The sequence below is a fragment of the Elephas maximus genome, chromosome 15 (assembly GCF_024166365.1).
Source record: "Elephas maximus indicus isolate mEleMax1 chromosome 15, mEleMax1 primary haplotype, whole genome shotgun sequence".
NCBI lineage: Eukaryota > Metazoa > Chordata > Mammalia > Proboscidea > Elephantidae > Elephas > Elephas maximus.
Window position 1 is genome coordinate 86048764 of NC_064833.1, and position 27205 is coordinate 86075968.

At 37.2% G+C, this 27205-nt stretch overlaps 1 protein-coding gene across 1 annotated transcript in view; it reads left to right on the forward strand.

Moving 5' to 3' along the window:
* The window catches only part of TCEA1 (transcription elongation factor A1), a 58207-nt gene extending 43035 nt beyond the window's left edge, over positions 1 to 15172 (forward strand). Inside the window, exons 5-10 of the mRNA XM_049853771.1 lie at positions 1033 to 1178; positions 2301 to 2357; positions 3362 to 3516; positions 6259 to 6405; positions 11450 to 11521; positions 13010 to 15172. Of these exons, the coding sequence (XP_049709728.1) occupies positions 1033 to 1178; positions 2301 to 2357; positions 3362 to 3516; positions 6259 to 6405; positions 11450 to 11521; positions 13010 to 13018 (586 nt within the window). The 3' untranslated portion in view covers positions 13019 to 15172. The remainder of the gene's footprint in view (positions 1 to 1032; positions 1179 to 2300; positions 2358 to 3361; positions 3517 to 6258; positions 6406 to 11449; positions 11522 to 13009) is intronic.
* Positions 15173 to 27205: the final 12033 nt, after the last annotated feature.

Below are 27205 nucleotides of genomic sequence, written 5' to 3' on the forward strand. Positions count from 1 at the left end.
TGCATTAGGTAAATCTGCTGCAGAAGACCTTTAAAATGTTGAAAAGTAAAGATGTCACCTTGAAGACTAAGGTATCCTGAGCCCAAGCCATGGTATTTTCAGTCGCATCATATGCATGCAAAAGCTGGATAATGAATAAGGCAGACCGAAGAAGAATTGATGCCTTCGAATTGTATTGGTGAAGAATATTGAATATACCATGGACTTCCAAAAGGACAAACAAATCTGTCTTCGAAGAAGTATAACCAGAATACTCCTTGGAAGAAAGGATGGCGAGACTAGGTGTTACATACTTTGGACATGTTGTTAGGAGGGATCGGCCCCTGAAGAAGGACATCATGCTTGGTAAAGTACAGGGTCAGCAAAAAAGGAGAGGACCCTCAATGAGACGGATTGACACAGTGGCTGCAACAGTGGGCCCAAGCATAAGAACAGTTGTAAGCATGGTGCAGGACCAGGCAGTGTTTTGTTCTGTAGTACATAGGGTCTCTATGAGTCAGAACTGACAGCACCTAACAACAGCAATGACCAGATTGGGTTGATGTCTCTGGGGAGAAATTAAGAGATCTTTTTATGTTTTCACAACTCACTTCTCAATACACAAGGCTTTTATCCTGGAAGGGGATATTTTAAATACAGACCTGATTGGCATTTCGAGCCCATTGGAACAGGGTTTTTCAAATGTGTTTTTTCCCTTGTGGTTTTGATTGAGAGCTGTCATATTCTTTGGCCCCATGCCCTTACCCCTCTTCTCACAACCAAGATCCCTGCTTCTCATTTATTGTACTGAACTGTAATATATGTTTATTTCTATTAAAAATATTGTTTAATGTTTAAAAGGAGCATCAAGGTAAAATATAGTTGTTTAATCTATATGCAGGTAAAAATTTTTTTTTTTTATTTAAGATTCGCTGAATTATTATCTCATTTGTTAAAGCTAACTTTTTTATTTTTTTTAAAGAGTGATGGTAATGGTGTTAGAGTTTTTCCTGATTTCTTTTTGGTGTATGTGTGCATGTGTGTGTATTTTAGTAGCTCCAGTGGCAACGTAAGCAGCAGAAAGGATGAGACAAATACTCGAGACACTTACGTTTCATCTTTTCCTCGGGCACCGAACACTTCGGACTCTGTACGGTTAAAGTGCAGGGAGATGATTGCCGCGGCTCTTCGAACAGGGGGTGAGTTTGGCGTTTGTTTTACTCCTCAGGGCTTTGACCACCGTCACCGCCATCTACACTTCATGCTTTCTGTCTTACAAGCATCATTCAGTTGATCGCTGCGAACCACTGCTTAGCTTGGGGAGGAGTTGTTGGTAATTGGGGTCAGCGAAGGAGCGGAGAAAGACATATTTTTGGCATCTGCTTATTGCTGTAATAATTCCAAGAAACAGATGCCTTCTAATGTGTGGGTGTTTACCCTGATCCATAATTGTTTGAACTTTTTTCCACACAGTATCTTTTTTCCCTGTATTTAATCTCCAAACTGATTACTCTGCACCCAAATTGAGAGTTAATGATATTGTATTTGGGCCCTGTTGGTAAATGTTAATATGATGTATGTAAGTTGTGTGTTCTCAATTCCATTTTCTCCTTTTTTTTAAGTGGAAAAGAGATCTTGATTTATGTATAGGGGCTTAATTTAATTTGAATGTACCCAGTTTTACTATGTAAAGTTTTGGCTTTGTAAGAGTTTCACACACAGGAATATTTATCATTTTATACAAATTCACCCTTTTTCTTTTCTATCATACTGAGCAATAGCTAGTTTGACTATTTTTCTCCTTACTCTGCCCTTTCCACTTTGATTCCTTTTACTGTTTCTTTTTATATTTTTTTTTCTTTATAGTTTCTTTCTATTTTCTTCTAGCCTTTTGAGAATATTTATAGGAATCTTCTGAGTGTGTCCATATATGCGATTGGCAAATGAAATGGTTTCTTTGCATTGAAGCCTGGGTCACAGGAGACAAGACAGTTCTTTGTATAAGTTTCTCTACTCTCTGCTGGAGCAACCAGAATTTATGGAGTTGTGAAATGAGGAATTACCTGCTAGATCAATTCCCCACTCCTGAGGGATAAGGCGTCATCAATGAGCAGGAGCATTGTGGATCTTAGGTGAATCCAGAGCAGAAGACTAATGGGTAGTAAATGGACCAGATTCTGATGAAACTAAGCTAAAAGGATTCTGTATGTAAGGCAAATGGGGTTGAAAAAAAAGAATGTAGTTTAACTTACCCTGAATTGACGTTTTTGTTTAAAATGTTAAGATAACTTATTCATGACAATTCTTTGTTCTATTTTTAGATGACTACATTGCTATTGGAGCTGATGAGGAAGAATTAGGATCTCAGATTGAGGAAGATATCCTTTGTGTGTATATTCCTAATTGTTTTAAGTAATTTGCTGTATTAATTGTAATTTTTTCTTCCTGTATAGAATTCAAAGTTTTATTCGCCAGATTCTATCATGATTATATTGTTTTGGTGGGAAGGGAGAGGGGCAGGGGCATCCATATCATTTTAATTCTTCTGTTTCTGCTGTCATTCAAATTTTTCTGCCTTGCAAATTGAGAATGTATCATCTCAGTTGGAGTTGTGCAAAGGACATGGAACACACATACAGACACACACACACTATTATTTGGGGGAAACTCAGCAGAGCGTACACAGTTCCCTGAGCTCATTATCCAGGGGAGAAGTGTGTTTGTGCTGGCACCATGGAAGGGGCTGCAGAAGAGGGGCCAGGGTAGAATAAGAGGACGGGGAATGTGTAGGCGACAGTGTAGCGATGGAATAGCCTAGTTGAGAAGTTGGCCTTGTTAGAAAGGGAGTTCTCCAGAGCCCAGCCTCTGCTGTGACATTTCAAACCTTCTAAACTAGTTTCTTGCTAGCTAGGGGGAGGAAATGAGCCTCCAGGGCCATCAGAATGATCTGTTCTCAGAAGGCCTCCAAGGGAACTGTGTAGTCACTTAGACTTTTTAGGACCCTACTAGAATTTAGGTTTGGGCAAGTTAAAACTTGTGTTAAATTCAAGCTCCTTTTCAGAACTTCGCTCACTGGTCGGATTGAGTTCCTGAGTTATTCTTTGGAACCCTGTTGATTTGTGTGCTGCTGGCATTTAACATTAGCAAGAAAACATTACTACTCACTCAAACAGTATAAAAGTATGATCACTATTATTTGCCAGTTACAGTTCAAGGAACAAGTAGAAACCGTTTTAAAGAGTGATAGTAATGATGTTACTTGAATTGGAACCAGTTTTTGTGAACTGCTTACAAAGTTTCAGGAATTCTTATTTCGGCAGAATAGAAAAAAATGTGGTCTTACTGTTATAATTTAACCTTTTTTTCCTTAACGGCCTAGTACCTATATATCAAGAAATAAGGAACACAGACATGAAATACAAAAATAGAGTACGAAGTAGAATATCAAATCTTAAAGATGCAAAGAATCCAAATTTAAGAAAAAATGTACTGTGTGGGAACATTCCTCCTGACTTATTTGCTAGAATGACAGCAGAGGTGAGTATGCCTGAATGTAAAGTTTCCATGATGTGATTCCATGCTGTCAAGTATAGAGAAATACTAAGTGTGTAATAAATTGTCATGAGCTATTTCGATGTATTTATATATACAGAAAAACCAAACCCACTGCCATCAAGTCCATTCTGACTCACAGCAACCTTATAGGACAGAGTAGAACAGCCCCGTCGGGTTTCCAGGGAGTGGCTGGTGGATTCAAACTGTTGACCTTTTGGTTAGCAACGGAGCTTTTCAGTACTGTGCCAGCAGGGCTTCTGCATATACAGTACACTAGACAAATAAAGTGATTAAATCTGTGGGTGCTTGGCTTCAGTACTTCATTCCATCCATAGCTATGCCGTGATCTTTGGGTGACTGCATTAAATCATTGTCCAAAAACAGAAGTGTTACACTTAATGGATTTGAGTAGAAACAAAGAGTTTAATCTCTAATTGCAAACAGACATTGTAACCTCTAAGCTCTAAAAACCATAAAATCTGTCACCTTATTGACTGTTAAATTTACATAGGGAATGATAGAGAAAATGAAACTCACAGTTCACTTCTACAGATAATAGCTCTTCACAGACAAATAATTGTAGTGTGTCTGCAGTCCCACTATTTTATTATGCATCCGAGGGAGTGGATTCATCTTTCTATAAAAAAATATAAATTGCTATTTTTAAATTTCATTTTTAAAAAAAGCTTATTAAAATAATTTAGAACCATTACAAAGTAGAGATAATAGCCTAATAAAATTCCATATGTCCATCATCCAGCTTCAGGTATTTTCAAGAATTCGTTACCCTTAATTCATCTATCCCATTTTTGCTTTTTTCTTCTTTTTTCCTGAATTATTTTAAAGCAAATGTTGTTATTGTTAGTTGCTGTCGATTTGTGGCAACTACTATGTGCTGCATAGTAGAACTGTACCGTAGTGTTTTCGTGGCTGTAATATTAATGAAAGCAGATTGTTAGGCCTCTTTTTTCATGGTTCCACTGGGTGGGTTTGAACCATCAATGTTTTGATCAGCAGTCAGTGCAACCCATTTGTGCCAGCTACAGCTCTTGAAAGCAAATTCCAGATATTGTGTCTTTTTACTTCTACATACTTGAGAGTATGTGGGGGTGAAAATATATTTTCCTTATATAACTATATTGCCATTACCACATCCAACAAAGTTAACAGTAGTATCTTGTTACTATCTAATATGTAGTTTATATTTTCCTGATGGTACATGTACTTTATATCAGAATTCAAAGTCTACGCATTGCCCTAAGTTCAGTCTCTTAAAGGTTTTAGTTTTAGTTTTTTATTTTAATCTAAAGCAGTCTTCTTTGCTTCCTGTTGCCCCTCTTTTTTTTTTTTTTATAACATTGACCTGTTTAAGAAACGGTTCATTTCTTCTGTAGAATTTCCCACAGAATGAATTTGTTTCTTTCTCCCAATTTTATTTAACTTTTTTTTTTTTTTAATCCCTCTATTTTCTGTAAACTGAAAGCTAGTTCTGTAAGCCTAATTAGATTCAGGTTCAACTTTTTTTTTTTTTTGCATAAATACTTAATAATTGGTGTTTTTTACTTCATATCACATAACGTCAAATCCATTGAAAACCCATTGTGGTCGAGCCAATTCTGACTAATAGCCACCCTATAGCACAGAGTAGAATAGCCCCATAGGGTTTCCAAGGACTGGCTGGTGGATCCAAAATGCTGACCTTTTGGTTAGGAGCTGAACGCTTAACCACTGTGCCACCAGGGCCCCCACATCACATCAGGGGGCACATGATGTCTTGTTGCTCTACTTCTAGCATGCTGAGATTGATACAGTGGGCATGGTGGTGACAGTCTGATTCCTCCATTGTAAAGCTGTCCATTGACCTTTTATTTAATGGGTTCATCCACTGGTGATCCTTACCTGAGTTGGTTATTTCGTTAAGAGTTGCAAATCAGTGGTTTTAAGAATTCTGTCATTCTTTTCACATTTATTAGCTACATTTCTCTAAGAAGCATTCTCCCTTATAAACTAGGGTTGTTGGTCATTCTGTTGGCTTATATAGCAAAAGCAGGGTAAATGTATAATTCTTTTTCCTCAGTTGCCAACTATCAGAGTAAGGATTTGGTGCCTTAGCTACTGTCAGTTTCTCTTTTTACATATATGTGCGCTCTCTTTTTAAGTATCATTATGGACTCAGTGGATTTTTATTTATCCAGCGGAGTTGGGTTCTTTGCGGAGTTGGGTTCTTTAAAACAATTATTTTGAAGGCTGGAGTTGTCCTATCTTTAGCTAACGGGAACTCTTTCATGTTGGCTCCTATGTCCATTTGACTCAGTCACAATAGTCTTTGGTAGCCTTCATGCTTTCTGCCACAAGAACACGACCTTAGCTGATCCTGTGCAATTTCCTGCCTTAAATCTGGAAGCACATTCCTTCAAGGATCGCTGTTTTTTTGGGGGGCTGAGGGGTGGGAGGAATTGGTATTTAGACATCACAATCTGGATGCTCAGAGTGTTCATTGCTATAGGGTTACATTGTTTATAAGCCTTTTAAACAGTAATCGAATCTAGTTTTCATGTACAAATTTAAAGGTATTTGATGAAATTTTAAAAGGAAACTCTTAGAAGTCCTTAATTTTTCACTTTCGAAACTTTAAAACTTCATTCTGACTCTGTTAAGGTAATTGAGCCTTAGAGATATGTAGAAAGTGCCTATAACTGCTTGGTATTGCCATCTCCCTAATAGGAAATGGCTAGTGATGAGCTCAAGGAGATGCGGAAAAACCTGACCAAAGAAGCCATCAGAGAGCATCAAATGGCCAAGACAGGTGGAACCCAGACTGACTTATTCACATGCGGCAAATGCAAAAAGAAGAATTGTACTTACACACAGGTTTGTGACCATTTGTAGATCCTTATTTCTATATCAGGAATGCCTGGTGCTCCTTTTTGGAGACAAGTAGCAATCTAATTACCAATACTTTGATTTTTATTTTCTGTCAAGAGGAGATGTGATCTCTTACATATAAAATGCTTTCTAAACAGTAACAGATGCCAATTAATTGAAAAGTTGATAGTTTATCAGTTTCGTTTCTTGGAAATCGTTATTGTGAGAGCTGTGTTAGTTAAATAAAATTTATAAACCATGGAATTTAATAAAATGGCCATGTTCTTTAAGAGCCCATAAGCAGTCAAGTATAGGTTATTATGTAAACGTCTTGCTGAACCATATAATTTAAGGAAAGTTTTCCATTCTTCCTCACGTTGAGCATGGATACTTTCAGCCTAACTGGTTCTTGGATATTTATTCCTTTTTGTAACATATTTGATGACTTCTGAATTCATCTATGATGTGACTAACCTTTTTTATTCTTGAACAGCTGAAAAAGAACCATGTTGTAGTTATTTTGGTTGGGTGTGTGAATGTGGAGGTTGTTTTTTGTCACCATCATTAATTTCATTTGCCAAATAGTTTATTTGTGCTTTATCTGTAATATGTGCTAATCTGAACAGTTTCCCCATAAAAACAAACTTATTGTTACATTTCAGGTAGATTTAGAGCATTGAATTTTCTGGAGGACAGAATTAAGCACTGAAAAAAAATATGACATCTATGGCTAAACTCTCTGTGTACAGTGTAGAAAGGAGCCTTTAGTTTTTTTTTTTTATATAGGTCTTACATTCACAGGGTTGAAAATTCAAAAGGAACAAAAGGTTATAAATGAAAATTTTTCCTCCTGTTTTTGCCTTGAGCCATGTAGTTTCTCTTCCCTGGAGGTTAAACAGAATTACTAGTTCGTTGTGTAGCCTTCCAGATAGTTTATGCGTATATATGCAAATGTGAATATATATATTTTTGTTTTTCTGTTTTTTAAACACACATAGCATATTGTATAAACTTCTTTTTAATTTTTCTCAGGTGTATAATATTTTATCTTGGGATAGACTTTTATTTTAGCCTGTTTAAAACCCGTTATTTTTGAAGTCTTCCAGTTAGTCACAGTTGTGTTATCTGAAATTTCAGTGTTTTGTTTTGTAGAACTGGTAGTACTGATACATCAACAGACGATGAAAGTGGTCTCAGAAAACTCTGAGCTTGAAATGATCTCTCCCTATACGTACGCACAAACATACACATGTACATTAAGTGGAAAAATCTTAGAAATAAAAATTCTATCCTAAAAATGTCACATAAGTAGAAAGATATTTAGAAGTAAAACTTTTTTGAAACATTTTATTGTCTTTTAGGTAAAAGTTTACACAGCAAATTAATTTCTCGTTCCATGATTCATACACAGATTGTTCGGTGACACTGGTTGGTATCCCCACAGTGTGTAATCACTCTCCCCTACCTTCCCCGTTTCCATCTGTCCAGTTTTCCTGCCCCTCCTTGCCATCTCATCTTTGCTTTGGGGCAAGTGTTGCCTGTTTGGTCTAGTATAGTTGATTGTTCTAAGAAGGGCACTCCTCCTGGGGGTTATTGTTTATTTTGTAGGCCAATCTATTATGTGGCTGAAAGGTGACCTTTGGGTGTGGCCTCAGCTCCAGATTAAAAAGATGTCTTAGGGTGATAGTCTTGAGGATTCCTTCAGACTCTTATGAGTCCAGTCCATAAAAAGTCTCATCTTTTTTATGAATTTGAGTTTTATTCTACATTTTTCTCCCATTCCAACTGGGACCTTCTGTTGTGTCCTAGGTCAGAATGGTCAGTAGTTGTGGCCGGGCACCATCTAGTTCTTCTGGTCTCAGGCTAGAGGAGGCTGTAGTTTGTGTGGGCCATTAGTCCTATGGACTAATTGTTGCTTTGAGTCTTTGGTTTCCTCCACTCTCCTTTGCTCCGGACGGGAGGAGACCGATAGTTGTATCTTAGATGGCTGCCCACAAGCTCTTCAGACCCCCAGACACCACTCACCAAACTAGGATGTAAACATTATCTTTATGAGCCGTGTTGTGCTAGTTGACCCAGATGTCCCCTGAGACTATGGTCCTGAGCCTTCAAACCCAGTAACTCAGTTCTGTGAAGTGTTTAGGTATGCCTTGACTGTGCTCCCTATGTGCGTTTACATATATGAATATATATGCAACACATAGAAATATGTATGTACAAATATGCATACACCTGTATATGCACACTCACGCACTCTCATATGCCCTCCCACACCTACCTAGCGTACATATCTACCTGCGTAACCACTCGCACATTTGTGGTTATTACTGTTGTTGCGGACTTGTGTATGTTACAGCATTTACTGTAGCTGTCTTTCATTCTCCCATACCTCTCAGTGTCTTCATTTACTTTAATCGTGTTGTGCTGAATTCCCCTATGTTGTGAATTGTCTTTCTTTCCCTTCACCAGAATTAGCACATGTCTACTATCTGTGATTCTCCCTCCCTCCCTGTCCCACCACTGGTAACCATCAAAGAACGTTGCTTTCAGTATGTAAACCTATTCTTGACTTTTTGGTAAAAGTTATAGAATATTTGTCCTTTTGTGGTTGACTTATTTCACTCAGCATAATGTTCTCCTGATTCGTCCATGTTACATGATGTTTCATAGACTGATTATGCAACAGTAGTATTCTGTTATATGTGTATACCACATTTTATCTAGCCATTCATCCACTGATGGGCATCTTTTTGCTGTTATGAATAATGCTGCAGTAAACACGGGTGCGCATATGTCTGTTCGTGTCATAGCTCTTATTTCTCTAGGACATAAACCTAGGAGTGAGATTGCTGAATCATACAGTATTTCTGTTCCTAGGTTTCTGAGGAAGTGCCATAACATTTTCCATAATGGTTGTACCATTTTATAATCCCACCGGCAGTATATAAGAGTCCCAGTCTCCCCATAACCTCACCAGTGTTTGTTGCTTTCTGTTTTTTTGATCACTGCTGTTTTTCAGAGGTGAGCTGGTATCTCACTGTAGTTTTGATTTGCGTCTCTCTAATGGCTGGTAATTACAAACATCTCTTCATGTGTTTGTTAGCCACCTGAGTGTCGTCTTTGGTGAAGTGTCTCTTCGTGTCCTTTGCCCATTTTTTGATTGGATTCTTCATATTTTTGTTGTTGTTGTTGAGGTAGAAGTGAAAGTTATTTAAAACATACAGAGTTGATATATTTACATAAACAGATTGTAGACAACTAAAGTAAAAAAATATTGTTTATTTCGTTTAATAGAAAAAGCTTAGTCTAGACGTGAAGTCAGTATTTCTTAAAATCAAAACACTCTGCCTTCAGATAGAAAACGTCAGAAGTTCTCTGAAAAGTAACAGATATAAATGAATTAACTGTGACTTTTGGTTAATATATGTCCACCAGGAGATGAAAATATTTATCAAGAGAGTGAGAGGTTCCTCATAGCTGCTTTTAGGGACCTGGATATCAGTATTAAGTATGTGTAAAAAATTTCAGACTTTTTCAAACCATTTTTTATTTGAAAGCCTTAAATAAGCAGAATGCTGTTTTGAGAATGGCTTTTCTTTATCTTTGTTTGGACATTTAAAAGTTGTGTTGATACTTGATGGGTACTGTGAAGATTCCAATCTTTGAAGTGGTGATAAACTGGGATTCATTATCTCATGCTGAAATAGACCTTATTCAGAATGCAGTGTTATTAGTGTGTAGGTTCTTACCTTTATGCTTTTTCCTCTTCCCCCTTAATTAAATTTAAGAATAACTTTTAGCTTTAATAATCCTTTGTCAGCTTTCTTTAGGATTGGATGGCTTAAAGAAGTAGTCTTTTTGTCTTTGAGACCTTTGAGTCCATAAATTTTCTTCAATTGAAAAGTTCAGAAATCTGTAATCTTGTGTAGATAAAATTTTTTTTTAGAACATTACAATAGTACTTCTTGTTGTTGTTGGTTATCGAGTTGATTCTGACTCATAGCTGTCCTGTGCGTGTAGAGCAGAACCGCTCCATAGGATTTTCAAGATTTTGATACTTTGGAAGCACATCGCCAGGCCTGTCTTCTCAGGTGCCTCTGAGTGGGTTCGAACTGCCAACCTTTTGGCTAGTAGTTGAGCACTTAACTATTACTGCCACCTGGAATTCCTAAAAGAAAATTCGGAAAATACAGAAAAATACGCATAAGAAATTTAAAATCACCCATAATATGCCATCCCATGGGAACAGTGATCAATATTTTGGAATCCACAATATTTTCTGTATTTTTCTAAATGATAGTTGCAGCTGAATACAATAAAAACTACTAGATAAACTTTCACTTAGCTATTCTAATGTAAGCACTTTCCTCAGAAACTTGGCAAACGCCCCAGCGGTTGCATAATCCATCAAGTGGACGTATTCTAACTTATTTCAAAGCTCAGTGATTTTACTGTTGGTTTCCAGTGTGTGCTATTACAAAATTATACTCTTCAAACATCATTTTATACAGATCATTATTTGCATTTTAAATTATCATCTTAAAATAGAATTGATATCAAATTCCTAGGTTACAGAGAGTGGGTATCTAAGCCTCTGTTGCTGATTAGCTTTTAGAAAGGTCATAACAGTTATATTTTTACATTTGTCAGATGGAAATATTAATTTTTACATCTTTACTAATTTGGTAGGAGAAAATTGATGAATCTTTCAATTTATATTTGCGTGCTTCTTAGCGATCATGAATATTTTCTCATATTTCTTAGCCATTTGTAGAAAACAAAGAGTGACTTTCATGAGTTTTCCCACTTATCTAGAGTGAAGTAAACAAATGAAAAGACAAACAAGGAAGGAGTTAGAAAAATGAAATTTGGAAATGTACACTGTTTGGGCATTATTTATCTTATTTGAATTTCCTTTAGGCTCTTATTCACTTTATTGTGGTACCGTAATGGTTATTATATGTCTTCATATAGACTGTTTTATTTAGGTCAGACTTTTTATTTTTATGGTACTGCAAAAGGTAATATTTTTCCCTTACTTTTGTTGCAGGTACAAACTCGTAGTGCCGATGAACCGATGACAACTTTCGTTGTCTGTAATGAATGTGGAAATCGATGGAAGGTATTGTACCCTCTTGATTCATATTATATTTTACAATAGAATGATTTCTTCAGATCTTTGTATAAGAAATACCTAGTATGTAAATATATTCATGTCTTCACACTGACCAGTACTCTTTTAGAAATAAGTGTTAACTTTCTGTGAATCCTAGATGTGGGTTACTCTGTCATGGTCCGGCATGTACTGTGTTTGTTCAGCTTTGAGAATACAGATGCTTCCTTCTACTCTTGTACTTCTGGATTGTCTGTACATGTGTTTTACTTTGTTGAAATCAAGCTCACTGATTTTAGTGTTTATTTTAGGAAATGTAGATGAGTACAGTTGTTTGGTAGACTTTTCACTAAGTCTTTATGTTGTCTGTGTAGTCTTGAATTAGCCTCACACAGGTAAATTTTTGTCATTTAGATGATTCATTTTTTTTTTCATTATTAAACTTTTACATCTTTTATTAAACTTTGAATCATGTCACTAAAAAGTAAAAAAATAAAATATTACAGAGCAAAAGAGAAAAAGTAAGTAATGCATTAATGCTTTTTTCTTACATTAATATTTGTGTTTTTAAGTGAGGCGTAATAAATGATTCATTCTTGAGTGTTCTTTGTAAGCCCCCCAAAATATAGCTTAAAATTGTGTAAAAGATTGTACGTCTATTTCTAGAGATGGGGATGTGAGAGTGGGGTTAGGAGAGGCTTGCATGGAAGGAATATAGTCTTTGGAGCCAAACAGATTTTGAGTTCTCTCGCCACTTACACCGTTATTGAACTGTAGTTTTCTCATGTATTAAATGAAAATAATGCTTACATTTTAAGTTTTGGTGATGAGTAGAAATGATGTATTTAAAGTGCCCGATAATTGTCAGTGTTCCAAAAATACCGGCTATTTTAAAGTTAAGTAGACTTTTCAGCTTAGTGCTTATGTTGAATTATTTACATAGTTTAAAGCATTTCCTGAAAGTCAGAAGTGAATAAAAGCCAGACAGTGGCTATATATCCCCTATAAATATGGTATGAGACTTTGACCCTCGATACTGCTTTAAGTGTTGGAGACAGTACTCATTTTATTATACACAGAGATTTAGTTCTGAGCTGGGGAGATGAGTGGTATTGAAGCAAGATGTCTCCTATCATTATGAGTTGACAGAAGTTTTTACAGTGGCCCAAGAAGGGGACATTCATATTTGTTACAATCTGTTGAACAAACCTGGATTTTTCGGATAACACTTTTAGATATGTTTTGCATGATGGGTCATCATTATTAGTAGGAGTGGGGATGTTGCAGCTGATTTTGGATACAGGCAGTTTGCAGCATAAGGTCTGACATAGCACCTTTTGGATTTAAGGAAATTCATGCCTGAAAAATACAGCATCTAAAAAAAAAAAAAATGCCTCTCTTTCTTATTAAAATAAGGTTTATGTTGTATTAAATGGGGGATATACTTCCATTGTCTGTTTTTAAAAGTCTCACAAAATATTTCTTCTTTTTTGACAGTTCTGTTGAGTTAGAAGAATTGACAAGCTGTCTGGACCATTAAGAAAATGGATTTTGTAATTAGCTTTAAAACTAGGCCAAGCAACTAGTTTTCCTGCAAATCAGATTTTTAAAGCGGCATACATCCCTTGGGTTAGTCTTTGTTTTGGCATAACATCCCTCTCTTAAATGTCTTCTGTAGTTTCAGATGAGTAGGGAGACCATGTAATAACCTCATCTGTTTCAAAAAAAAAGCTGTTTTTTTTTTTTTAATAAGTAAGTTGACATTAAACTTTTAGCAGCTAAACTTTTGGCAATTGATAATTTATATTTTTTTCTTCTTAAAGGAAAATATACCTTAACTTTTTTACAGTCTAAAACATACACACTAAAAATGCTATCACCTCTGTTAATACATAAATGGAAATTAAATTTTTTTCCATATTGGCATGTACCGGCAAATATTAGAGGAGGAGAAAAGGTCGTACAATTTTAGGTTTATCAGATATGGTGTGGATTCAGATAATATTTGACCAGTTTATCTAAACTGTACATAATATTTAGATTGGCGTATGAATTTGGTTTTAATTATTATGCTCACAAGTCTGGGATAATTAGATCTTATTTTGCATCTGTAACTAACCGTGATCATCATTTCTTGTAATTTCTTGTACATGTACATTACTTGTTCTTAGTAGATTTACTTTCGGAAACATGACTTTGTTGAAATCAGTTTGGTTTTATTGTTTATTTACCTGTTTGACTTTTGTAGTTTTAGTTTTACAGAAGATCACTGTTGTAGTTTAGTAGGAATTTTGTAAATCCCCACGAAGGCAGAGACCATTTTTTCCTTCATAGGAAGACACACTGGGAAGAAAAATAGCATTTTACTATAATGTCCTTATTGTAAGCAGTTCACAGCTTGATTTTTATTTCAAAATTCATGCTGACCGAGGATTGAGTTTAAGGACTATATAAACCATTAAAGCTGTAGTTTTTCCATGTGGAGGTTGATAGAAAATACTTTTTTCCTGAGTCTTACTAGCTGGCATTTTCAGTTACATCCTGAATGAGATTATTTAACAAACTGCTATGTGGGCTATAACCCAAGACATAGCGCAGATCTTACAATTAAGTTTCACTTTTTGTTTAAGTGTGTGCCGTTTGTTCTTTAGAAATAGGAACTCATGGTTTCGCTTTGGTTCCTTTGTGTACGCTTGCTCTAGCCCATCTGAAAGACTGGTGTCGGAAAGGTCACGTTTTATCGTTACTGCATCTGTTTTCTGTCGAACACCTAGAGTAAGACTTCAGTACATGCTTTGTACTCCCTCTTGTCCCCTTTTCCCCATTTCTTATTGCAAATCAGTTTGATGTAATACAGAAAACAATATTTTAAGGTCCACGTTAGGCTCCGTATATAGAAATTGGCAACTGGTATCCACTGACCTATATTTTGTCAATTCACTGATTAGCCTATTGTTTTAGCCATTTTTTTTAAATTGCATTTTGGAAAGAGTGAGTTTCAGATGCATTAAATAGTCTCACTTTTAAATTAAGGGACCCATTTTTCAATTCGTAATTCAATAAAGTTTTTTTTATTGTTAAAAGTCTATTGCATTGTGTCATTTTATTTGGACATCAAAGCTTGCTCTACCTTTTGTTTAAAAAGTCTCCCTTGTCCCTACAACTAAGGTTTTTTTTTTTTTTTTTAATAATATTTCATTGTGTTTAAGGTGAAAGTTTATACATCAGGTTTGGTTCCCATTTAACAATTTCTACACAATTTATTCAGTGATATTGGTTACATTTTTCACAAGGTGTCATTCTCATGCATTCCATTCTTGTACCATTCCCAGTACTGTAGTTTCCCGGCCCCCTTGCCTTCTCATCTTTAATTTTTGACCATTTGATCTCTATTAGATAATTTTTTAAAGGAGCTCATGTCTCACAGGTGATATTCTTTATATTATGAGCCGGTTTGCTATTTAGGTAAAAGGTGATCTCAAGGGATAGTATATAAGATTTAAAGTATACCTCAGGGCAGTAGTCGTGGGAAGTCCTGTAGTCTCAACTGATCTAGTACAGTATTTTTACACAAATAACGCTCACCTGCCGTTTGTTTACCAACCACTCCCTCCCCCTGTGAGGTATTTTTGTAAGTACGCTGTGCTTATTTTTTTTAAAGTGACATGCTACAAAAAATGGCATAGCAGCCCTTATGAAAATACTTCACAGGAGAAGGGAGTGGTTGGCAAACGAAACGTAGAAGGCACACGTTACTTATGAAAAATATGGTAAGTCTGGACTTCTTTAGAAAGTTGAGTTCTGCTCCATGTTTTTCTTCCGTTTTGTCAGGATTCACCTATTATGGCCCTGATCAAAAGCATCAGTAGTGGTAGCCAGGTATCATCTGGTTCTGGTCTCAGGGTTTATGCAGTTGTGATTCCTGTAGACTATTAGGCTTTTACACTACTGTCTTCTGAGTCCTCGGTTTCCTTCTTTTACTTTTGTTCCAGACAAGTAGAGACCAATAGTTATATTTTAAATGGCTGCTTGCAACCTTTTAAAACCCCAGGTACTACTCACCACGTTGGGATGTAGAACATAAGCTTTATGAACAGTATTATGCCAATTAACTGAGTCGTTCCAAAAGACTATGGTCCTAAGCCTTAAAACCCCAAAAACCAATATTGCAAGATGTTTGGTTATGTATCTGTAGCTGTGTTCCCTGTATGGTTTATTATTAATATATGGATATACATGCATATACACTGTGTGTACACATGCCTATAGATAGAGCTGTCGGTGTACACATATGTGCTCACATATTCATTCCCGTACACATATATGCCTATATACATATTTGTATAACCACACACATATTTTTGGTTGTTGGTATTGTTGCAAAATTATATTTGCAATATCCTTTACCAAAAACGTCCTTTTCTCTTGTGCACTTCTTAGTGACATCATTTACCTTGGTCAAGCTGTGTTCCCTTCACCCATATTCGATGCTACCTTTCCCATCACCAAAAATAAGTGTCTGCTATCTCAAGAGTGCTGCCCCCATCCTTGGTAACTGCCATTGAGCGTTTGACTCTCTATGTATCTATTCTTGTCTTCTTATAAAACTACGAGCATACAGTATTTGTGCTTTTGTGATTGGCTTGTTTTACTCACCATAGTGTCCTCTAGATTCATCCGTGTTATGAGATGTTTTGAAGACTCATTATCGTTCTTTGTGACTGTGTAGTATTCCATTATAGTATGTACACATTTTGTTTATCCGTTCATCCGTTGCTGGGCACTTAGACTGTTTTCATCCTTTACTGTTTTAAATAATACCACAATGACATTGGTGTGCATATGCATGTTCATCTCTTTTTTTTTTTTTTATTAGATCTCCAGAATATGTACCTGGAGTCCTGGTGGAGGAATGGTTAAGAGCTTGGCTGCTAACCAAAAGGTTGGCAGTTCAAATCCACCTGCTGTTCCTTGAAAACACTATGGAGCAGTTCCTGTCTGTCCTATAGAGTTGGTATGAGTCAGCATTGACTTGACAGCAATGGGTTTGGCTTTTGATTTAGGGTGTACACCTAGGACTGGGATTGCTGGATCATAAGGTATTTCTGTTTCCAGCTTTTTGAGGACATGCCATACCATTTTCCTTAGTGGTTGTAGTATTTTACAGTTCTACCAGCAGTGGATAAGGGTTTCAATCTCCCCTCAACCTCACCAGCATTTATTGTTTTCTGGGTTTTGTGTGTGTGTGTGTGTGTATGTGTGTGCCATTTTTGCAGGGATGAGATGGTATTTTATTGTAGTTTTGATTTGTATTTCTAATGGCTAATGATTAAATGCATCTTTTCATGTGTTTGTTGGCCACTTGAATGTCCTCTTTGGTGAAGTGTCCGTGTTCTTTGCCTGTGTTTTGTTTGTTTGTTTGTGTGTGTGTGTGGTGAACGTTTTTACAGCAAATTAGGTTGCCATATAACAATTTCTAGACATGTCGTCAGTGACATTGGTTACATTTTTCACAGTGTGTAAACATTCTCATTATTTCTGTTCTCTTTGAAATGTTTCCATTAATCTAGCTTCCTTGCCCTCCCTTCTCATTGTTCCTTAGGGTAAACAAATGTTGACCGTTTGGCCTCATATAGATAATTTTTAAAGGAGCACAATACTCACGGGAAATATTGTTTATTTTATGAGCCAATCTGTTATTTAGGTGAAAGGTGAGCTCTGGGAGTGGTTTCAGTAGAGAGTTTAAAGGATATCTCAGGGTGATGGTCTTGGGGATTCCCCTAGTCTGTATTGGTCCAGTAAGTCTGGCCTTTTTTAGGAATTTGAGTTTTGGTCTACATTTTTTCCAGTTCTCCAGGACCATCTACTGTATCTTCGATCAAAATAGTAGTTGTAGCCAGGTACCATCTAGTTCTTCTGATCTCAAGGTAGGTGATGTTATTGTTCATGTAGACTATTAGTTGTCAACTAGTTTCTTCTTTGAATCTTCAGCTTCTTTCTCTTTTGCTTTAAATGAGTAGAGACTAATAGTTGTATCTTAAATGACTGCTTACAAGCTTTGAAGACCCCAGACGATGCCAAACTAGGATGTAGAACATAAAATTTATGAACTTTGTCATGCCAGTTGACCGAGTTGTCTCACAAGACTGTGGTCCTAAGCCTTCAAATCCAGTAAACCAATCCCAGGAGGTATTTGGTTATGTCTAGGAAGTATCCGTAACTGTACCTTCTGTGTGTTCCATTATGAATTTAGTGCAGCACACACGTACATGTGTGTACATATGCTTGCCGATACACCTATACTTGCACACGTATATACACATGTATTCCTATACGCATGTGCATAGTTATCTACATATGTAACCACACGTATTTTTTAGCTGTTATTGTTGTTAGAAGGTTGTATATGTTACAGAATTTACAAAAAATGTCCCTTGTGTATTTCCTAGTGTCGTCATTTACCTTGGTCAAGTTATGCACACTCCACCCACTTTCAGAGTTGCCTTTCTCATTACCAAAAATTGTAAGTGTCTACTATCCAGAGGGTGGTTCCCTCTCCCTCCCCCTCCCCCTCCCATCCCTGGTAACCACCAATGAACATTGTTTTCTGCATGTATACCTATTCTTGTCACTTTATAAAAGTGAGGTCATTCAATAGTTGTCTTTTGTAATTGACTTATTCCCCTCAGCGTAATGTCCTCCAGATTCATCCATGTTATCTTATAAGGTGTTTTGAAAATGCATTCTTTATAGCTGCATAATATTCCCTTGTATGTACGTACCACATTTTGTTTATCCATTCATCTGTTGATGGGCACTAGTTTCCATTTATGTCTATTTATGTCACTGTTATCAGACCTCTAGGGTCTGATAACAGTGACATAAACAGTGGAATTGCTGGATCATAAGGTAATCCTATTTCTAGCTTTTTGCAGCAGTGCCATACCGTTTTGCACAGTGGTTGTACCATTTTACAATCCCACCAGTAGTGGATGAGGGGTCCAGTCTCCCCTCAACCTCACCAGCATTTGTTGTTTTTCTTTTTTTAAAAAAAAAAAATCAGTGCCATTTTTGCAGGGGTGAGATGGTATCTCATTGTTTTAATTTGCGTCTCTCTAATGGTTTTTCTAAACCCACCAGGCCTCCTTGGAAACTCTATGGAGCAGTTCTGTGCTGTCCTGTAGGGTTGCTATGATTCAGAATCATCTGGACGGCAACAGGTTTTGTTTGGTTTTGTTTTCGGTAGTGGCTAATTGTTGCAAACATCTTTTCATATTGACTACTTGAATGTCCTCTTTGGTGAAGTATCTGTTCATGTCCTTTGCCCATTTTTTAATTGGATTGTTTTTCTTTTTGCTGTTGAGTTGTTGAAGTTTTCTGGGTATTTTAGAGATTAGACCCTTATCAGATAGGTCATATCCTAAGACTTTTTTCCTCAGTTTTAGGCTCTCTTTTTACTCATTTGATAAAGTCTTTCGATGAGCATAAATATTTCATTTCCAGGAGGTCCCAGTTATCTAATTTTCTTCTGTTGTTCATGCATTTGTAGTTGTATTTGATAATCTGTGAATAAAAAAATTAGGTCCCATAGTTTTGTCCCTATGTTATCTTCCAGAAGCTTTATAATTTTAGCTTTAACATTTAGGTCTTTGATCTATTTTGAGTTAGTTTTTGTGTATTGTGTGAGGTATGGAATCCTGTTTAATTTTTTTTGCAAATGGATGTTCAGTTTTGCTGGCACCATTTGTTAAAGAGACTGTTTTTCCCCATTGAATGGACTTTGACTCCTTGTCAAAAATCAGCTGCCCATAGATGGATAGATTTATTTCTGGATCAGTTCTATCCCACTGGTTTATTTGTCATTGAACAAGTACCAGGCCCTTTTGATTGCAGTAGCTGTTTTGAGATTGGGAAGTGTGAGGCCTCCTACTTTGTTCTTCAATATTGCTTTGGCTATTCAGGGCCTCTTTCCTTCCCATATAAAGTTTGTGGTGGTTGTTAGGTGCCATCGAGTTTGTTCTGAATCATAGCAATCCTATGCACAACAGAATGAGACACTGCCCGGTCCTGTTGTTGTTGTTAGGTGCCGTCGAGTCAGTTCCGACTCATAGCGACCCCATGCACGACAGAACAAAACACTGCCCGGTCCTGTGCCATCCTTACAATCATTGTTATGCTTGAGCCCATTGTTGCAGCCACTGTGTCAGTCCATCTCATTGAGGGTCTTCCTCTTTTCCACTGACCCTGCACTTTACCAAGCATGATGTCCTTCTCCAGGGACTGATCTCTCCTGACAACGTGTCCAACGTATGTAAGACAGTCTTGCCATCCATGCTTCTGAGGAGCGTTCTGGTTGTACTTCTTCCAAGACGGATTTGTTCATTCTTTTGGTATTCCATGGTATATTCAGTACTCTTCGCCAACACCACAATTCAAAGGCATCAGTTCTTCTTCAGTCTTCCTTATTCATTGTCCAGCTTTCACATGCATATGATGTGATTGAAAATACCATGGCTTGAGTCAAGCACACCTTTATCTTCAAGGTGACATCTTTACTTTTCAACACTTTAAAGAGGTCCTTTGCAGCAGATTTGCCCAATGCAATGCGTCTTTTGATTTCTTGACTGCTGCTTCCATGGGGGTTGATTGTGGATCCAAGTAGACAATTTGAATCTTTTCTCCATTTGTCATGATGTGGCTTATTGGTCCAATTGTGAGGATTTTTGTTTTCTTTATGCTGAGGTGTAATCCATACTGAAGGCTGTGGTCTTTCATCTCCATTAGGAAATGCTTCAAGTCCTCTTCACTTTCAGCAGGCAAGGTTGTGTCATCTGCATAACACAGGTTGTTAATGAGTCTTCCTCTAATCCTGATGCCCCCCGTTCTTCATACAGTGCAGCTTCTCAGATTATTTGCTCAGCGTACAGATTGAATAGGTATGGTAAAAGGATACAACCCTGATGGACACCTTTCCTGACTTTAAACCACTCAGTATCTTCTTGTTCTGTCCAAACAACTGCCTCTTTATGTGCCAAAAGGGAAGAACACGCTTGGCATTTCACAAGCTGAAAGAACTGAAGGAAAAATTCAAGCCTCGAGTTGCAATTGTGAAGGATTCTATGGGGAAGATATTAAACAACGCAGGAAGCATCAAAAGAAGATGGAAGGAATACACAGTCATTATACCAAAAAGAAATAGTCGACATTCAGCCATGATCAGGAACCAATGGTACTGAAGGAAGAAGTCCAAGCTGCACCGAAGGCACTGGTGAAACACAAGGCTCCAGGGATTGATGGAATATCAGTTGAGATATTTTATGAAACGGATGCAGTGCTGAAGAAAATGCAGGCCAAGAAATATGGAAGACAGCTTCCTGGCCAACCGACTGGAAGAGATCCATATTTATGCCTATTCCCAAGAAAGGTGATCCAACTAAATGCAGAAATTATAGAACAATTATCATTAATATCACACACAAGCAAAATTTTGCAGAAGATCGTTCAAAAGTGGCTGCAGCAGTGTATCGACAAGGAATTGCCTGAAATTCAGGCCAGATTCAGAAGAGGATGTGGAACTGGGAATATCATTGCTGATGTCAGATGGATCCTGGCTGAAAGCACAGAATATCAGAAGGATGTTTACCTGTGTTTTATTGACTGCAGAGGCATTCTACTGTGTGCATCATAACAAATTATGGATAACCTTGCAAAGAATGGGAATTCCAGAGTGCTTAATTATGCTCATGAGGAACCTGTATGTATAATGGTGATTAGTTTTTCTATTTCAGTAAAAAATGCTGTTGGAATTTGGATCAGTATTGATTGCCTTAGATGTACAGATCACTTTGGGTAGTGTTGGCATTTTCACAATGTTAAGTCTTCCAGTCCATGAGCACAGAATGTCCTTCCATTCATGTAGGTCTCTTAGTTTCTTAACAGTAGTGTTTTATAATTTTCATTGTATAGGTCTTTAACATCTTGTTAGGTTTATTCATAGGTATTTTATCCTTCTGGGGGCTGTTGTCAATAGTATTGTTTTTTGGAACCCAACTAAGTTTTGTGCATTGACCTTGTACCCTGCCACTTTTCTGAATTCTATTAGATACAAAAGCTTTCTTGTGAAATCTCTGGGGTTTTCTGTGTATAGGGTCAAGTCACCTGTGAATAGAGATAGTTTTACTTCTTCCTTTCCAATTTGAATATCTTTATTTCCCTTTCTTGCCTTATTGCTCTGTCTAGGCCTTCCAGTACAATATTGAGTAAGAGTGTGATAATGTATGTCCTTTTCTAGTTCCCATTCTCAAGGAGAGGACTCTCAGTCTTTGTCCATTGAGACTAATGTTGGCTTTTGGTTTTGCATGTATGCCCTTAATTATATTGAGGAATTACCCTTCTATTCTTTTTTTGCTGAGTGTTTTTATCAGGAAAAGGGATTTATTTTTAACAAATGCCTTTTCTGCATCAAGATAATCAGAAGATTGATTTTACTTTGTTGTATGTATGTGGTAAATTGCATTCATTGATTTTTTAATATTGAACCACCCTTGCTTATCTGACATGAATCCCACTTGATCATGATGTGTAATTTTCTTAATATGTTGTTGAATTCTGTTCACTTGGAATTTTGTTGAGAATTTTTGCATCTATATTCATGAGGGATAATGGTATGTAATTTTCTTGATTTTGTGATGTCTTTACCTGGCTTTCGTATGATGGTGATACTGGCTTCGTAGAATGTGTTAGGAAGTATTCTTTCCTTTTCTGTGTTTTAGAATAGTTTGAGTAGAATTGCTATCAACTCTTCTCTGAATGTTTGATAAAATTCTCCAGTGAAGCCATATGGTCCTGGGTTTTTTCGTTGGTAACATCTTCCATCTCTTCTTTTGTTATATGAACCTGTTTAGATTTTCTACCTCTATTAGTGTTAGTTTAGGTAGGTAGTGTGTTTCTGGAAACTTGTCCATTTTGTCTAGGTTTTCAAATTTGTTGGAGTACAGTTTTTCATGATATTGTTATGATCTTTTATCTCAGTTGGATCTGTTGTAATTGCTCTGATTTCATTTTTTAATGTGGTTATTTGCATCTTCTCATTTTTTTCCTTTGTCAGTGGGGAAAGTTTGTTTTTTTGATCTTTTCCAAGAACCAACTTCTAGTCTTGTTGATTTTTTTCTGCTGTTTTTCATTTATCTCTACTCTGATCTTTATATATCCTTTCTTCTGGTAGCTTTGGTCTTCTTTTGCTCTTCCTTTTTTATCTGTTCAAGTTGTTGATTTTGGACCTTTTTTTAATGTGTGCATTTATTGCTATAAATTTCCTTTTGAGCACTGCTTTTGCTGTGTCCCAAAGGTTTTGTTATGTTCTGTTTTCAGTGTTGTTTGAGTCTATTTTTTAAAATTTCACTTCTGATTTCTTCTTTTACCCAGTAGTTTTTTTGTAATGTTATTTGGTTTCCATGTATTTAATTAATTTTCCTTGTTCTTTCTGTGTCTGATGTCTATTTTTATACCACCATAGAGAAGATGCTTTGTATAATTTCAATCTTTTTAAGTTTACTGAGGCTCACTTTGTGGTCTAAAATATGCTGTATCCTGGAGAATGTTCCATGTGCGTTGCAGAAGAATGGGTATTGCGCTGCTCTTACGTGGTGTGTTTTGTATATGTCCATGAGGTCCAGTTGGTGGTTTATAGTGTTATACAGATCCTCTGTATATTTACTAATTTTGTTTTTAGTTGTTCTCTCCATTTTCAACATTTGTGTGTTAAAATCTCTGAGTAATATTGTAAATCTACCTGTTTCTTTCTTCAGTTCTGTTAGTTTTATAAATTTTGGGGCTCTGGCATTGGGTGCATAGATATTTATAATTGTTGTGCTTTCTTTTTTAAAATGAGTTTTGAATTAAAGTCTATTTTGCCATATATTCATACTGCCACTCCTCTCTTTGGTTAATATTTACTTGGTATTCTTTTTTCCATTCTTTGAGTTTTAACCTATTTATGTCTTTGTGTCTAAGGTGTGTTTCTTGTGGACAGTGTATTGATAGGTCATGGTTTTTTTTAATCCATTCTGTCACTCTGCATCTTGACTGGTCCATTTAATCCATTTACATTCAGTGTAATTATCGATAGGTAAAAATTTACTGCTATCATTTTGTTTATATATATATATATAAACAAATATATATTTATGCATGTATTTATTTATTAGCATGATGGTAATGGTTTCTTTGTTCTTTACTTTCCGTACTGAGTTCTTTTTGTATATGGGTTTTCTTTTCCTTTTGTTTTTTTATTATTTTGTGTTTACTGAGTATTCTTTATTTTTATGAGCATATTTATTAATTTTCCCGTGGTTACCCTGAAGTTTACATGTATCATACTTAAAAAAAAGCAGTCTGTAATATCATGAAATCGCCTTGAATTCCTCTCTGTATGGAGGTTCTGTAATTATACCATTCATTCTCCCTTTTGTTTCGAAGTTGTTATTTACATCTTTATATCTCTGGTTCCCTTCAATCAGTTTTGTAGCATTATTTTTCTTTTGTGAGGTGTTGGTATCTGGGTGATGCTGTCATGTGTCTTTGTCTCAAGTTGTTGTCTGATGATGATGTTTTTCTATCTGAAGGACTTGCCTTAATATTTCTTATAGGGCTGGGCTTGTGGTTAGAAATTTCCTTAATTTCTGCTTGCCTGAGAATGTCCTAATTTCACCCTCGTTTTTGAAAAACCGTTTTGCTGGATATATAATTCTTGGTTGGCAGTTCTTTTCTTTCAGGGCTTTGTATGTCATCTCATTGCCTTCTTGCCTGTATGATTTCTGATGAGAAGTCAGCACTTAGTCATATTGAAGCCTCTTTGTGATTTTTTTCATGAGCTGCTCTCAAAATCCTTCCTTCATGTTTGCTTCTGGAAAGTTTGATTGTCATATGTCGTTGTGAATTTCTCTTGGAGTCTCTCCTGTATGGGGTTTATTGAGCTTCTGGGATGGACATCTTCTCATTTTTCATGACATGTGGGAAGTTTTCTGTCATTATATTTTCTCAAAAATTCTCTCTATACTCCTTTTTCTCGCTTCCTCTTCTGGAATTCCTTACATACATATATTCCCTCGATGGTGCCTCACATAATCCTTAGGCTTTCTCTGTTTTTCTTCATTCTTCCTGTTTATTCCTCAAAGAAATTACTGCAAGGGTTTTGTCCTCTATTTTGCTGATTTTTCTTCAGTGCTTCAGTGCTATTTCTGTCCTTCCATTGAGGTTTTTTTTTTTTATTTCTGATGTTTTATTGTTAAGCTTCTGAATTTCTAATTGTTGTTTTTGTATGGTTTCTCTTTCTTTATTGAGTTTGTTGTTTTTTTCTTATGTTGTTTTCCTGAATTCTTCTAGGCTTTTTTTTTCTTCATGTTTTTCTTGATCACTTTGAGGAGACTTAATACTAATTTTTTGAAGTCCTTGTTAGATAGTTCCATTATCAGTTCTTCCTCAGAAAGGTTTTCTGTCTTTTTATTTCAGTTGTTTGCTTGAGCTGTCTTGTCCTGTTTCTTCATATGATTTGTAATTGGCTGCTGTCTTCAGAACATTAACATTCTGTTTTATTTGTTTATGTAGTTCTTAATTGGTTGTATATTTGTCTTTTTTTATATTGTTTTATTCTTGATATATCTGGAGCTTAGCTTCTTCCCTTTCTCTTTATGTTGTCTGCCTTCCTTTGGATTTTTTAAATGGTTATTGTTTTGTAATACTGATCTGTGTATGTGTATGATGCTGCTGATTTACTGTGAGTAATTTCCTCTCACTGATGGGTATGATTGGTTGCATAAACATGGGAATCCTCTTTTGTTGGGCATGTATGTCTTCCGTTATAGAATTGCATAGAGGTGTGTGAGCAGGTCCCTTTCATGTTGTGGGGCTCCAGGTGTCTCTTGGTCAGGATCCCTCCACAGCTCTTCTGGGGCCGCATGATCCTTCCACGTTGGCATGTGCTGTTAGTGTGGCCTCTGGAGAGCAGAGCAGGTTGTGCAGACCCAGGGAGGCACTAATAATGGTTGAGGCAGGCCCTCTGCTCAGTCTCAGATAAAAATCCTAGTGAAGGCGGGGAGGGCTTGGGGCCGCCTTGTATACTTGGATGGCCTGAGGGAATAGGTACAGTGTTAGAAGAGTATGCAGTGGTGGGTGACTGGGGGTACCTTGCCTTGCGGGCCAGGTGTGGCAAGCGGTGGGTGTGGGCCAGACAGATGCATAGTAAGCAAGTTGATGAGGGTACCTTGCCATTGGCAGGACAACTGGTACATGGGTCTCCGGGGTGGGGGTGGGGCTCATCGTATAGGCTGGGCAGGATGTTTTGTGGGTGGGTTGCTGGGGACCCATCACTGCGTGGGCCTTGTGGAGTGATTGGTGGGCAGGTTGCTGGGGTCGCCTTGCCATGCCTGTTGTACACTGGGCACTGGCCAGGTAGGGTGTGTGGTGGGTGGGTCACTGGGTTCACCTCTTTGGACGGGGTGTGTGGTGAGTGGCTCACTGGGAGTGTTACTGCAAAGCATGGATTTGAGCCTCCTGCCACAGAAGTCAATACTGAGACGGGTGAGGTGAGCAGTAAGAAGGTCTTTATTGTGTACTGGTAAACAAGAGACAGGGGAATGGGCTTCTCCAAAATCTGTCTACTGGAGGCCGACCAGAAGGTTTTATAGGGACAGGTTTTGGGTCTGAAGAACTCAAGGGAATTTGTTAGCTCCCCCTTGAGGTGGGCATGATGACCGTGTTCCGGACATGTTGACCTTTTGCGAGTATTCTCAAAAATCCTCTGATGCCATCCTGGTTCCAGTCAAAAGATTGGCCCTTTGTTAAGTCTCTTCCAGATTTATTGCTTGTTGTTCTACCTCCCAAAGAGGAACATAGGTTAATTTCAAACTTTATAGGATCATGGAAAAGACAAGGGGAGGGGAAAAGAGGGAAACCGCAAAAATCACTGGGGTATGCAAAAGTTAACTATGCAGGCTAGGTAAAAGCAATACCATAATGCCCAGGATGTCAGGCCTATATACCCTATACACCCTCTTTCCCATGCTGCCCCTTTCACTCCCCACTTTTACTGGGGGTTTCTCAATCTTGGGAAACAGGGTGCCACTCTTTCTCTGACTACTTCCTGCTGATTTGAGGTGCCGACTGGGTGAGAACCTCCAGAATCCACTAAGGGTGATAAACAGGTGGAAGTTAGAATGGAAGTTAGCCATGTCTTGGTGAATCAAATGATGCACGCCTCCATGATCTGGCAAAGGGGCACCTCAACTTACCAGAGCAAACATTTCTCCAGCCTTAAGGGTGTTTGTGGTCCCTTTCACTAATATTTTCATAAGACAAGGAACACAAATGCAAATTAAAATAATTACCACGTCTGTAGTGACTAAGGGAACTAACCAAGATCCTAGAGAAGGAAAAATGCTAGAAAGCCAGCTCCAGGCATTTTCTGGCCTTGACTTGGGATCTGTCCATTTGATAAGCTGATGGATAGCTTTTAAACCCACTTCAGCTTCTCCTGAGGTGTTTATCCAGGCACAGCAGGTTCTGTTTATGACAGCACAGACTCCTCCTGACTCGGCTAACAAAGTCCAGAACAATTCTGTTATCTAAAACCACCCCAGCCGAGTTGAGGGAGATTTGTTGGGCCTTCAATGCCATTCAGTACCCAAAGCTAATAAA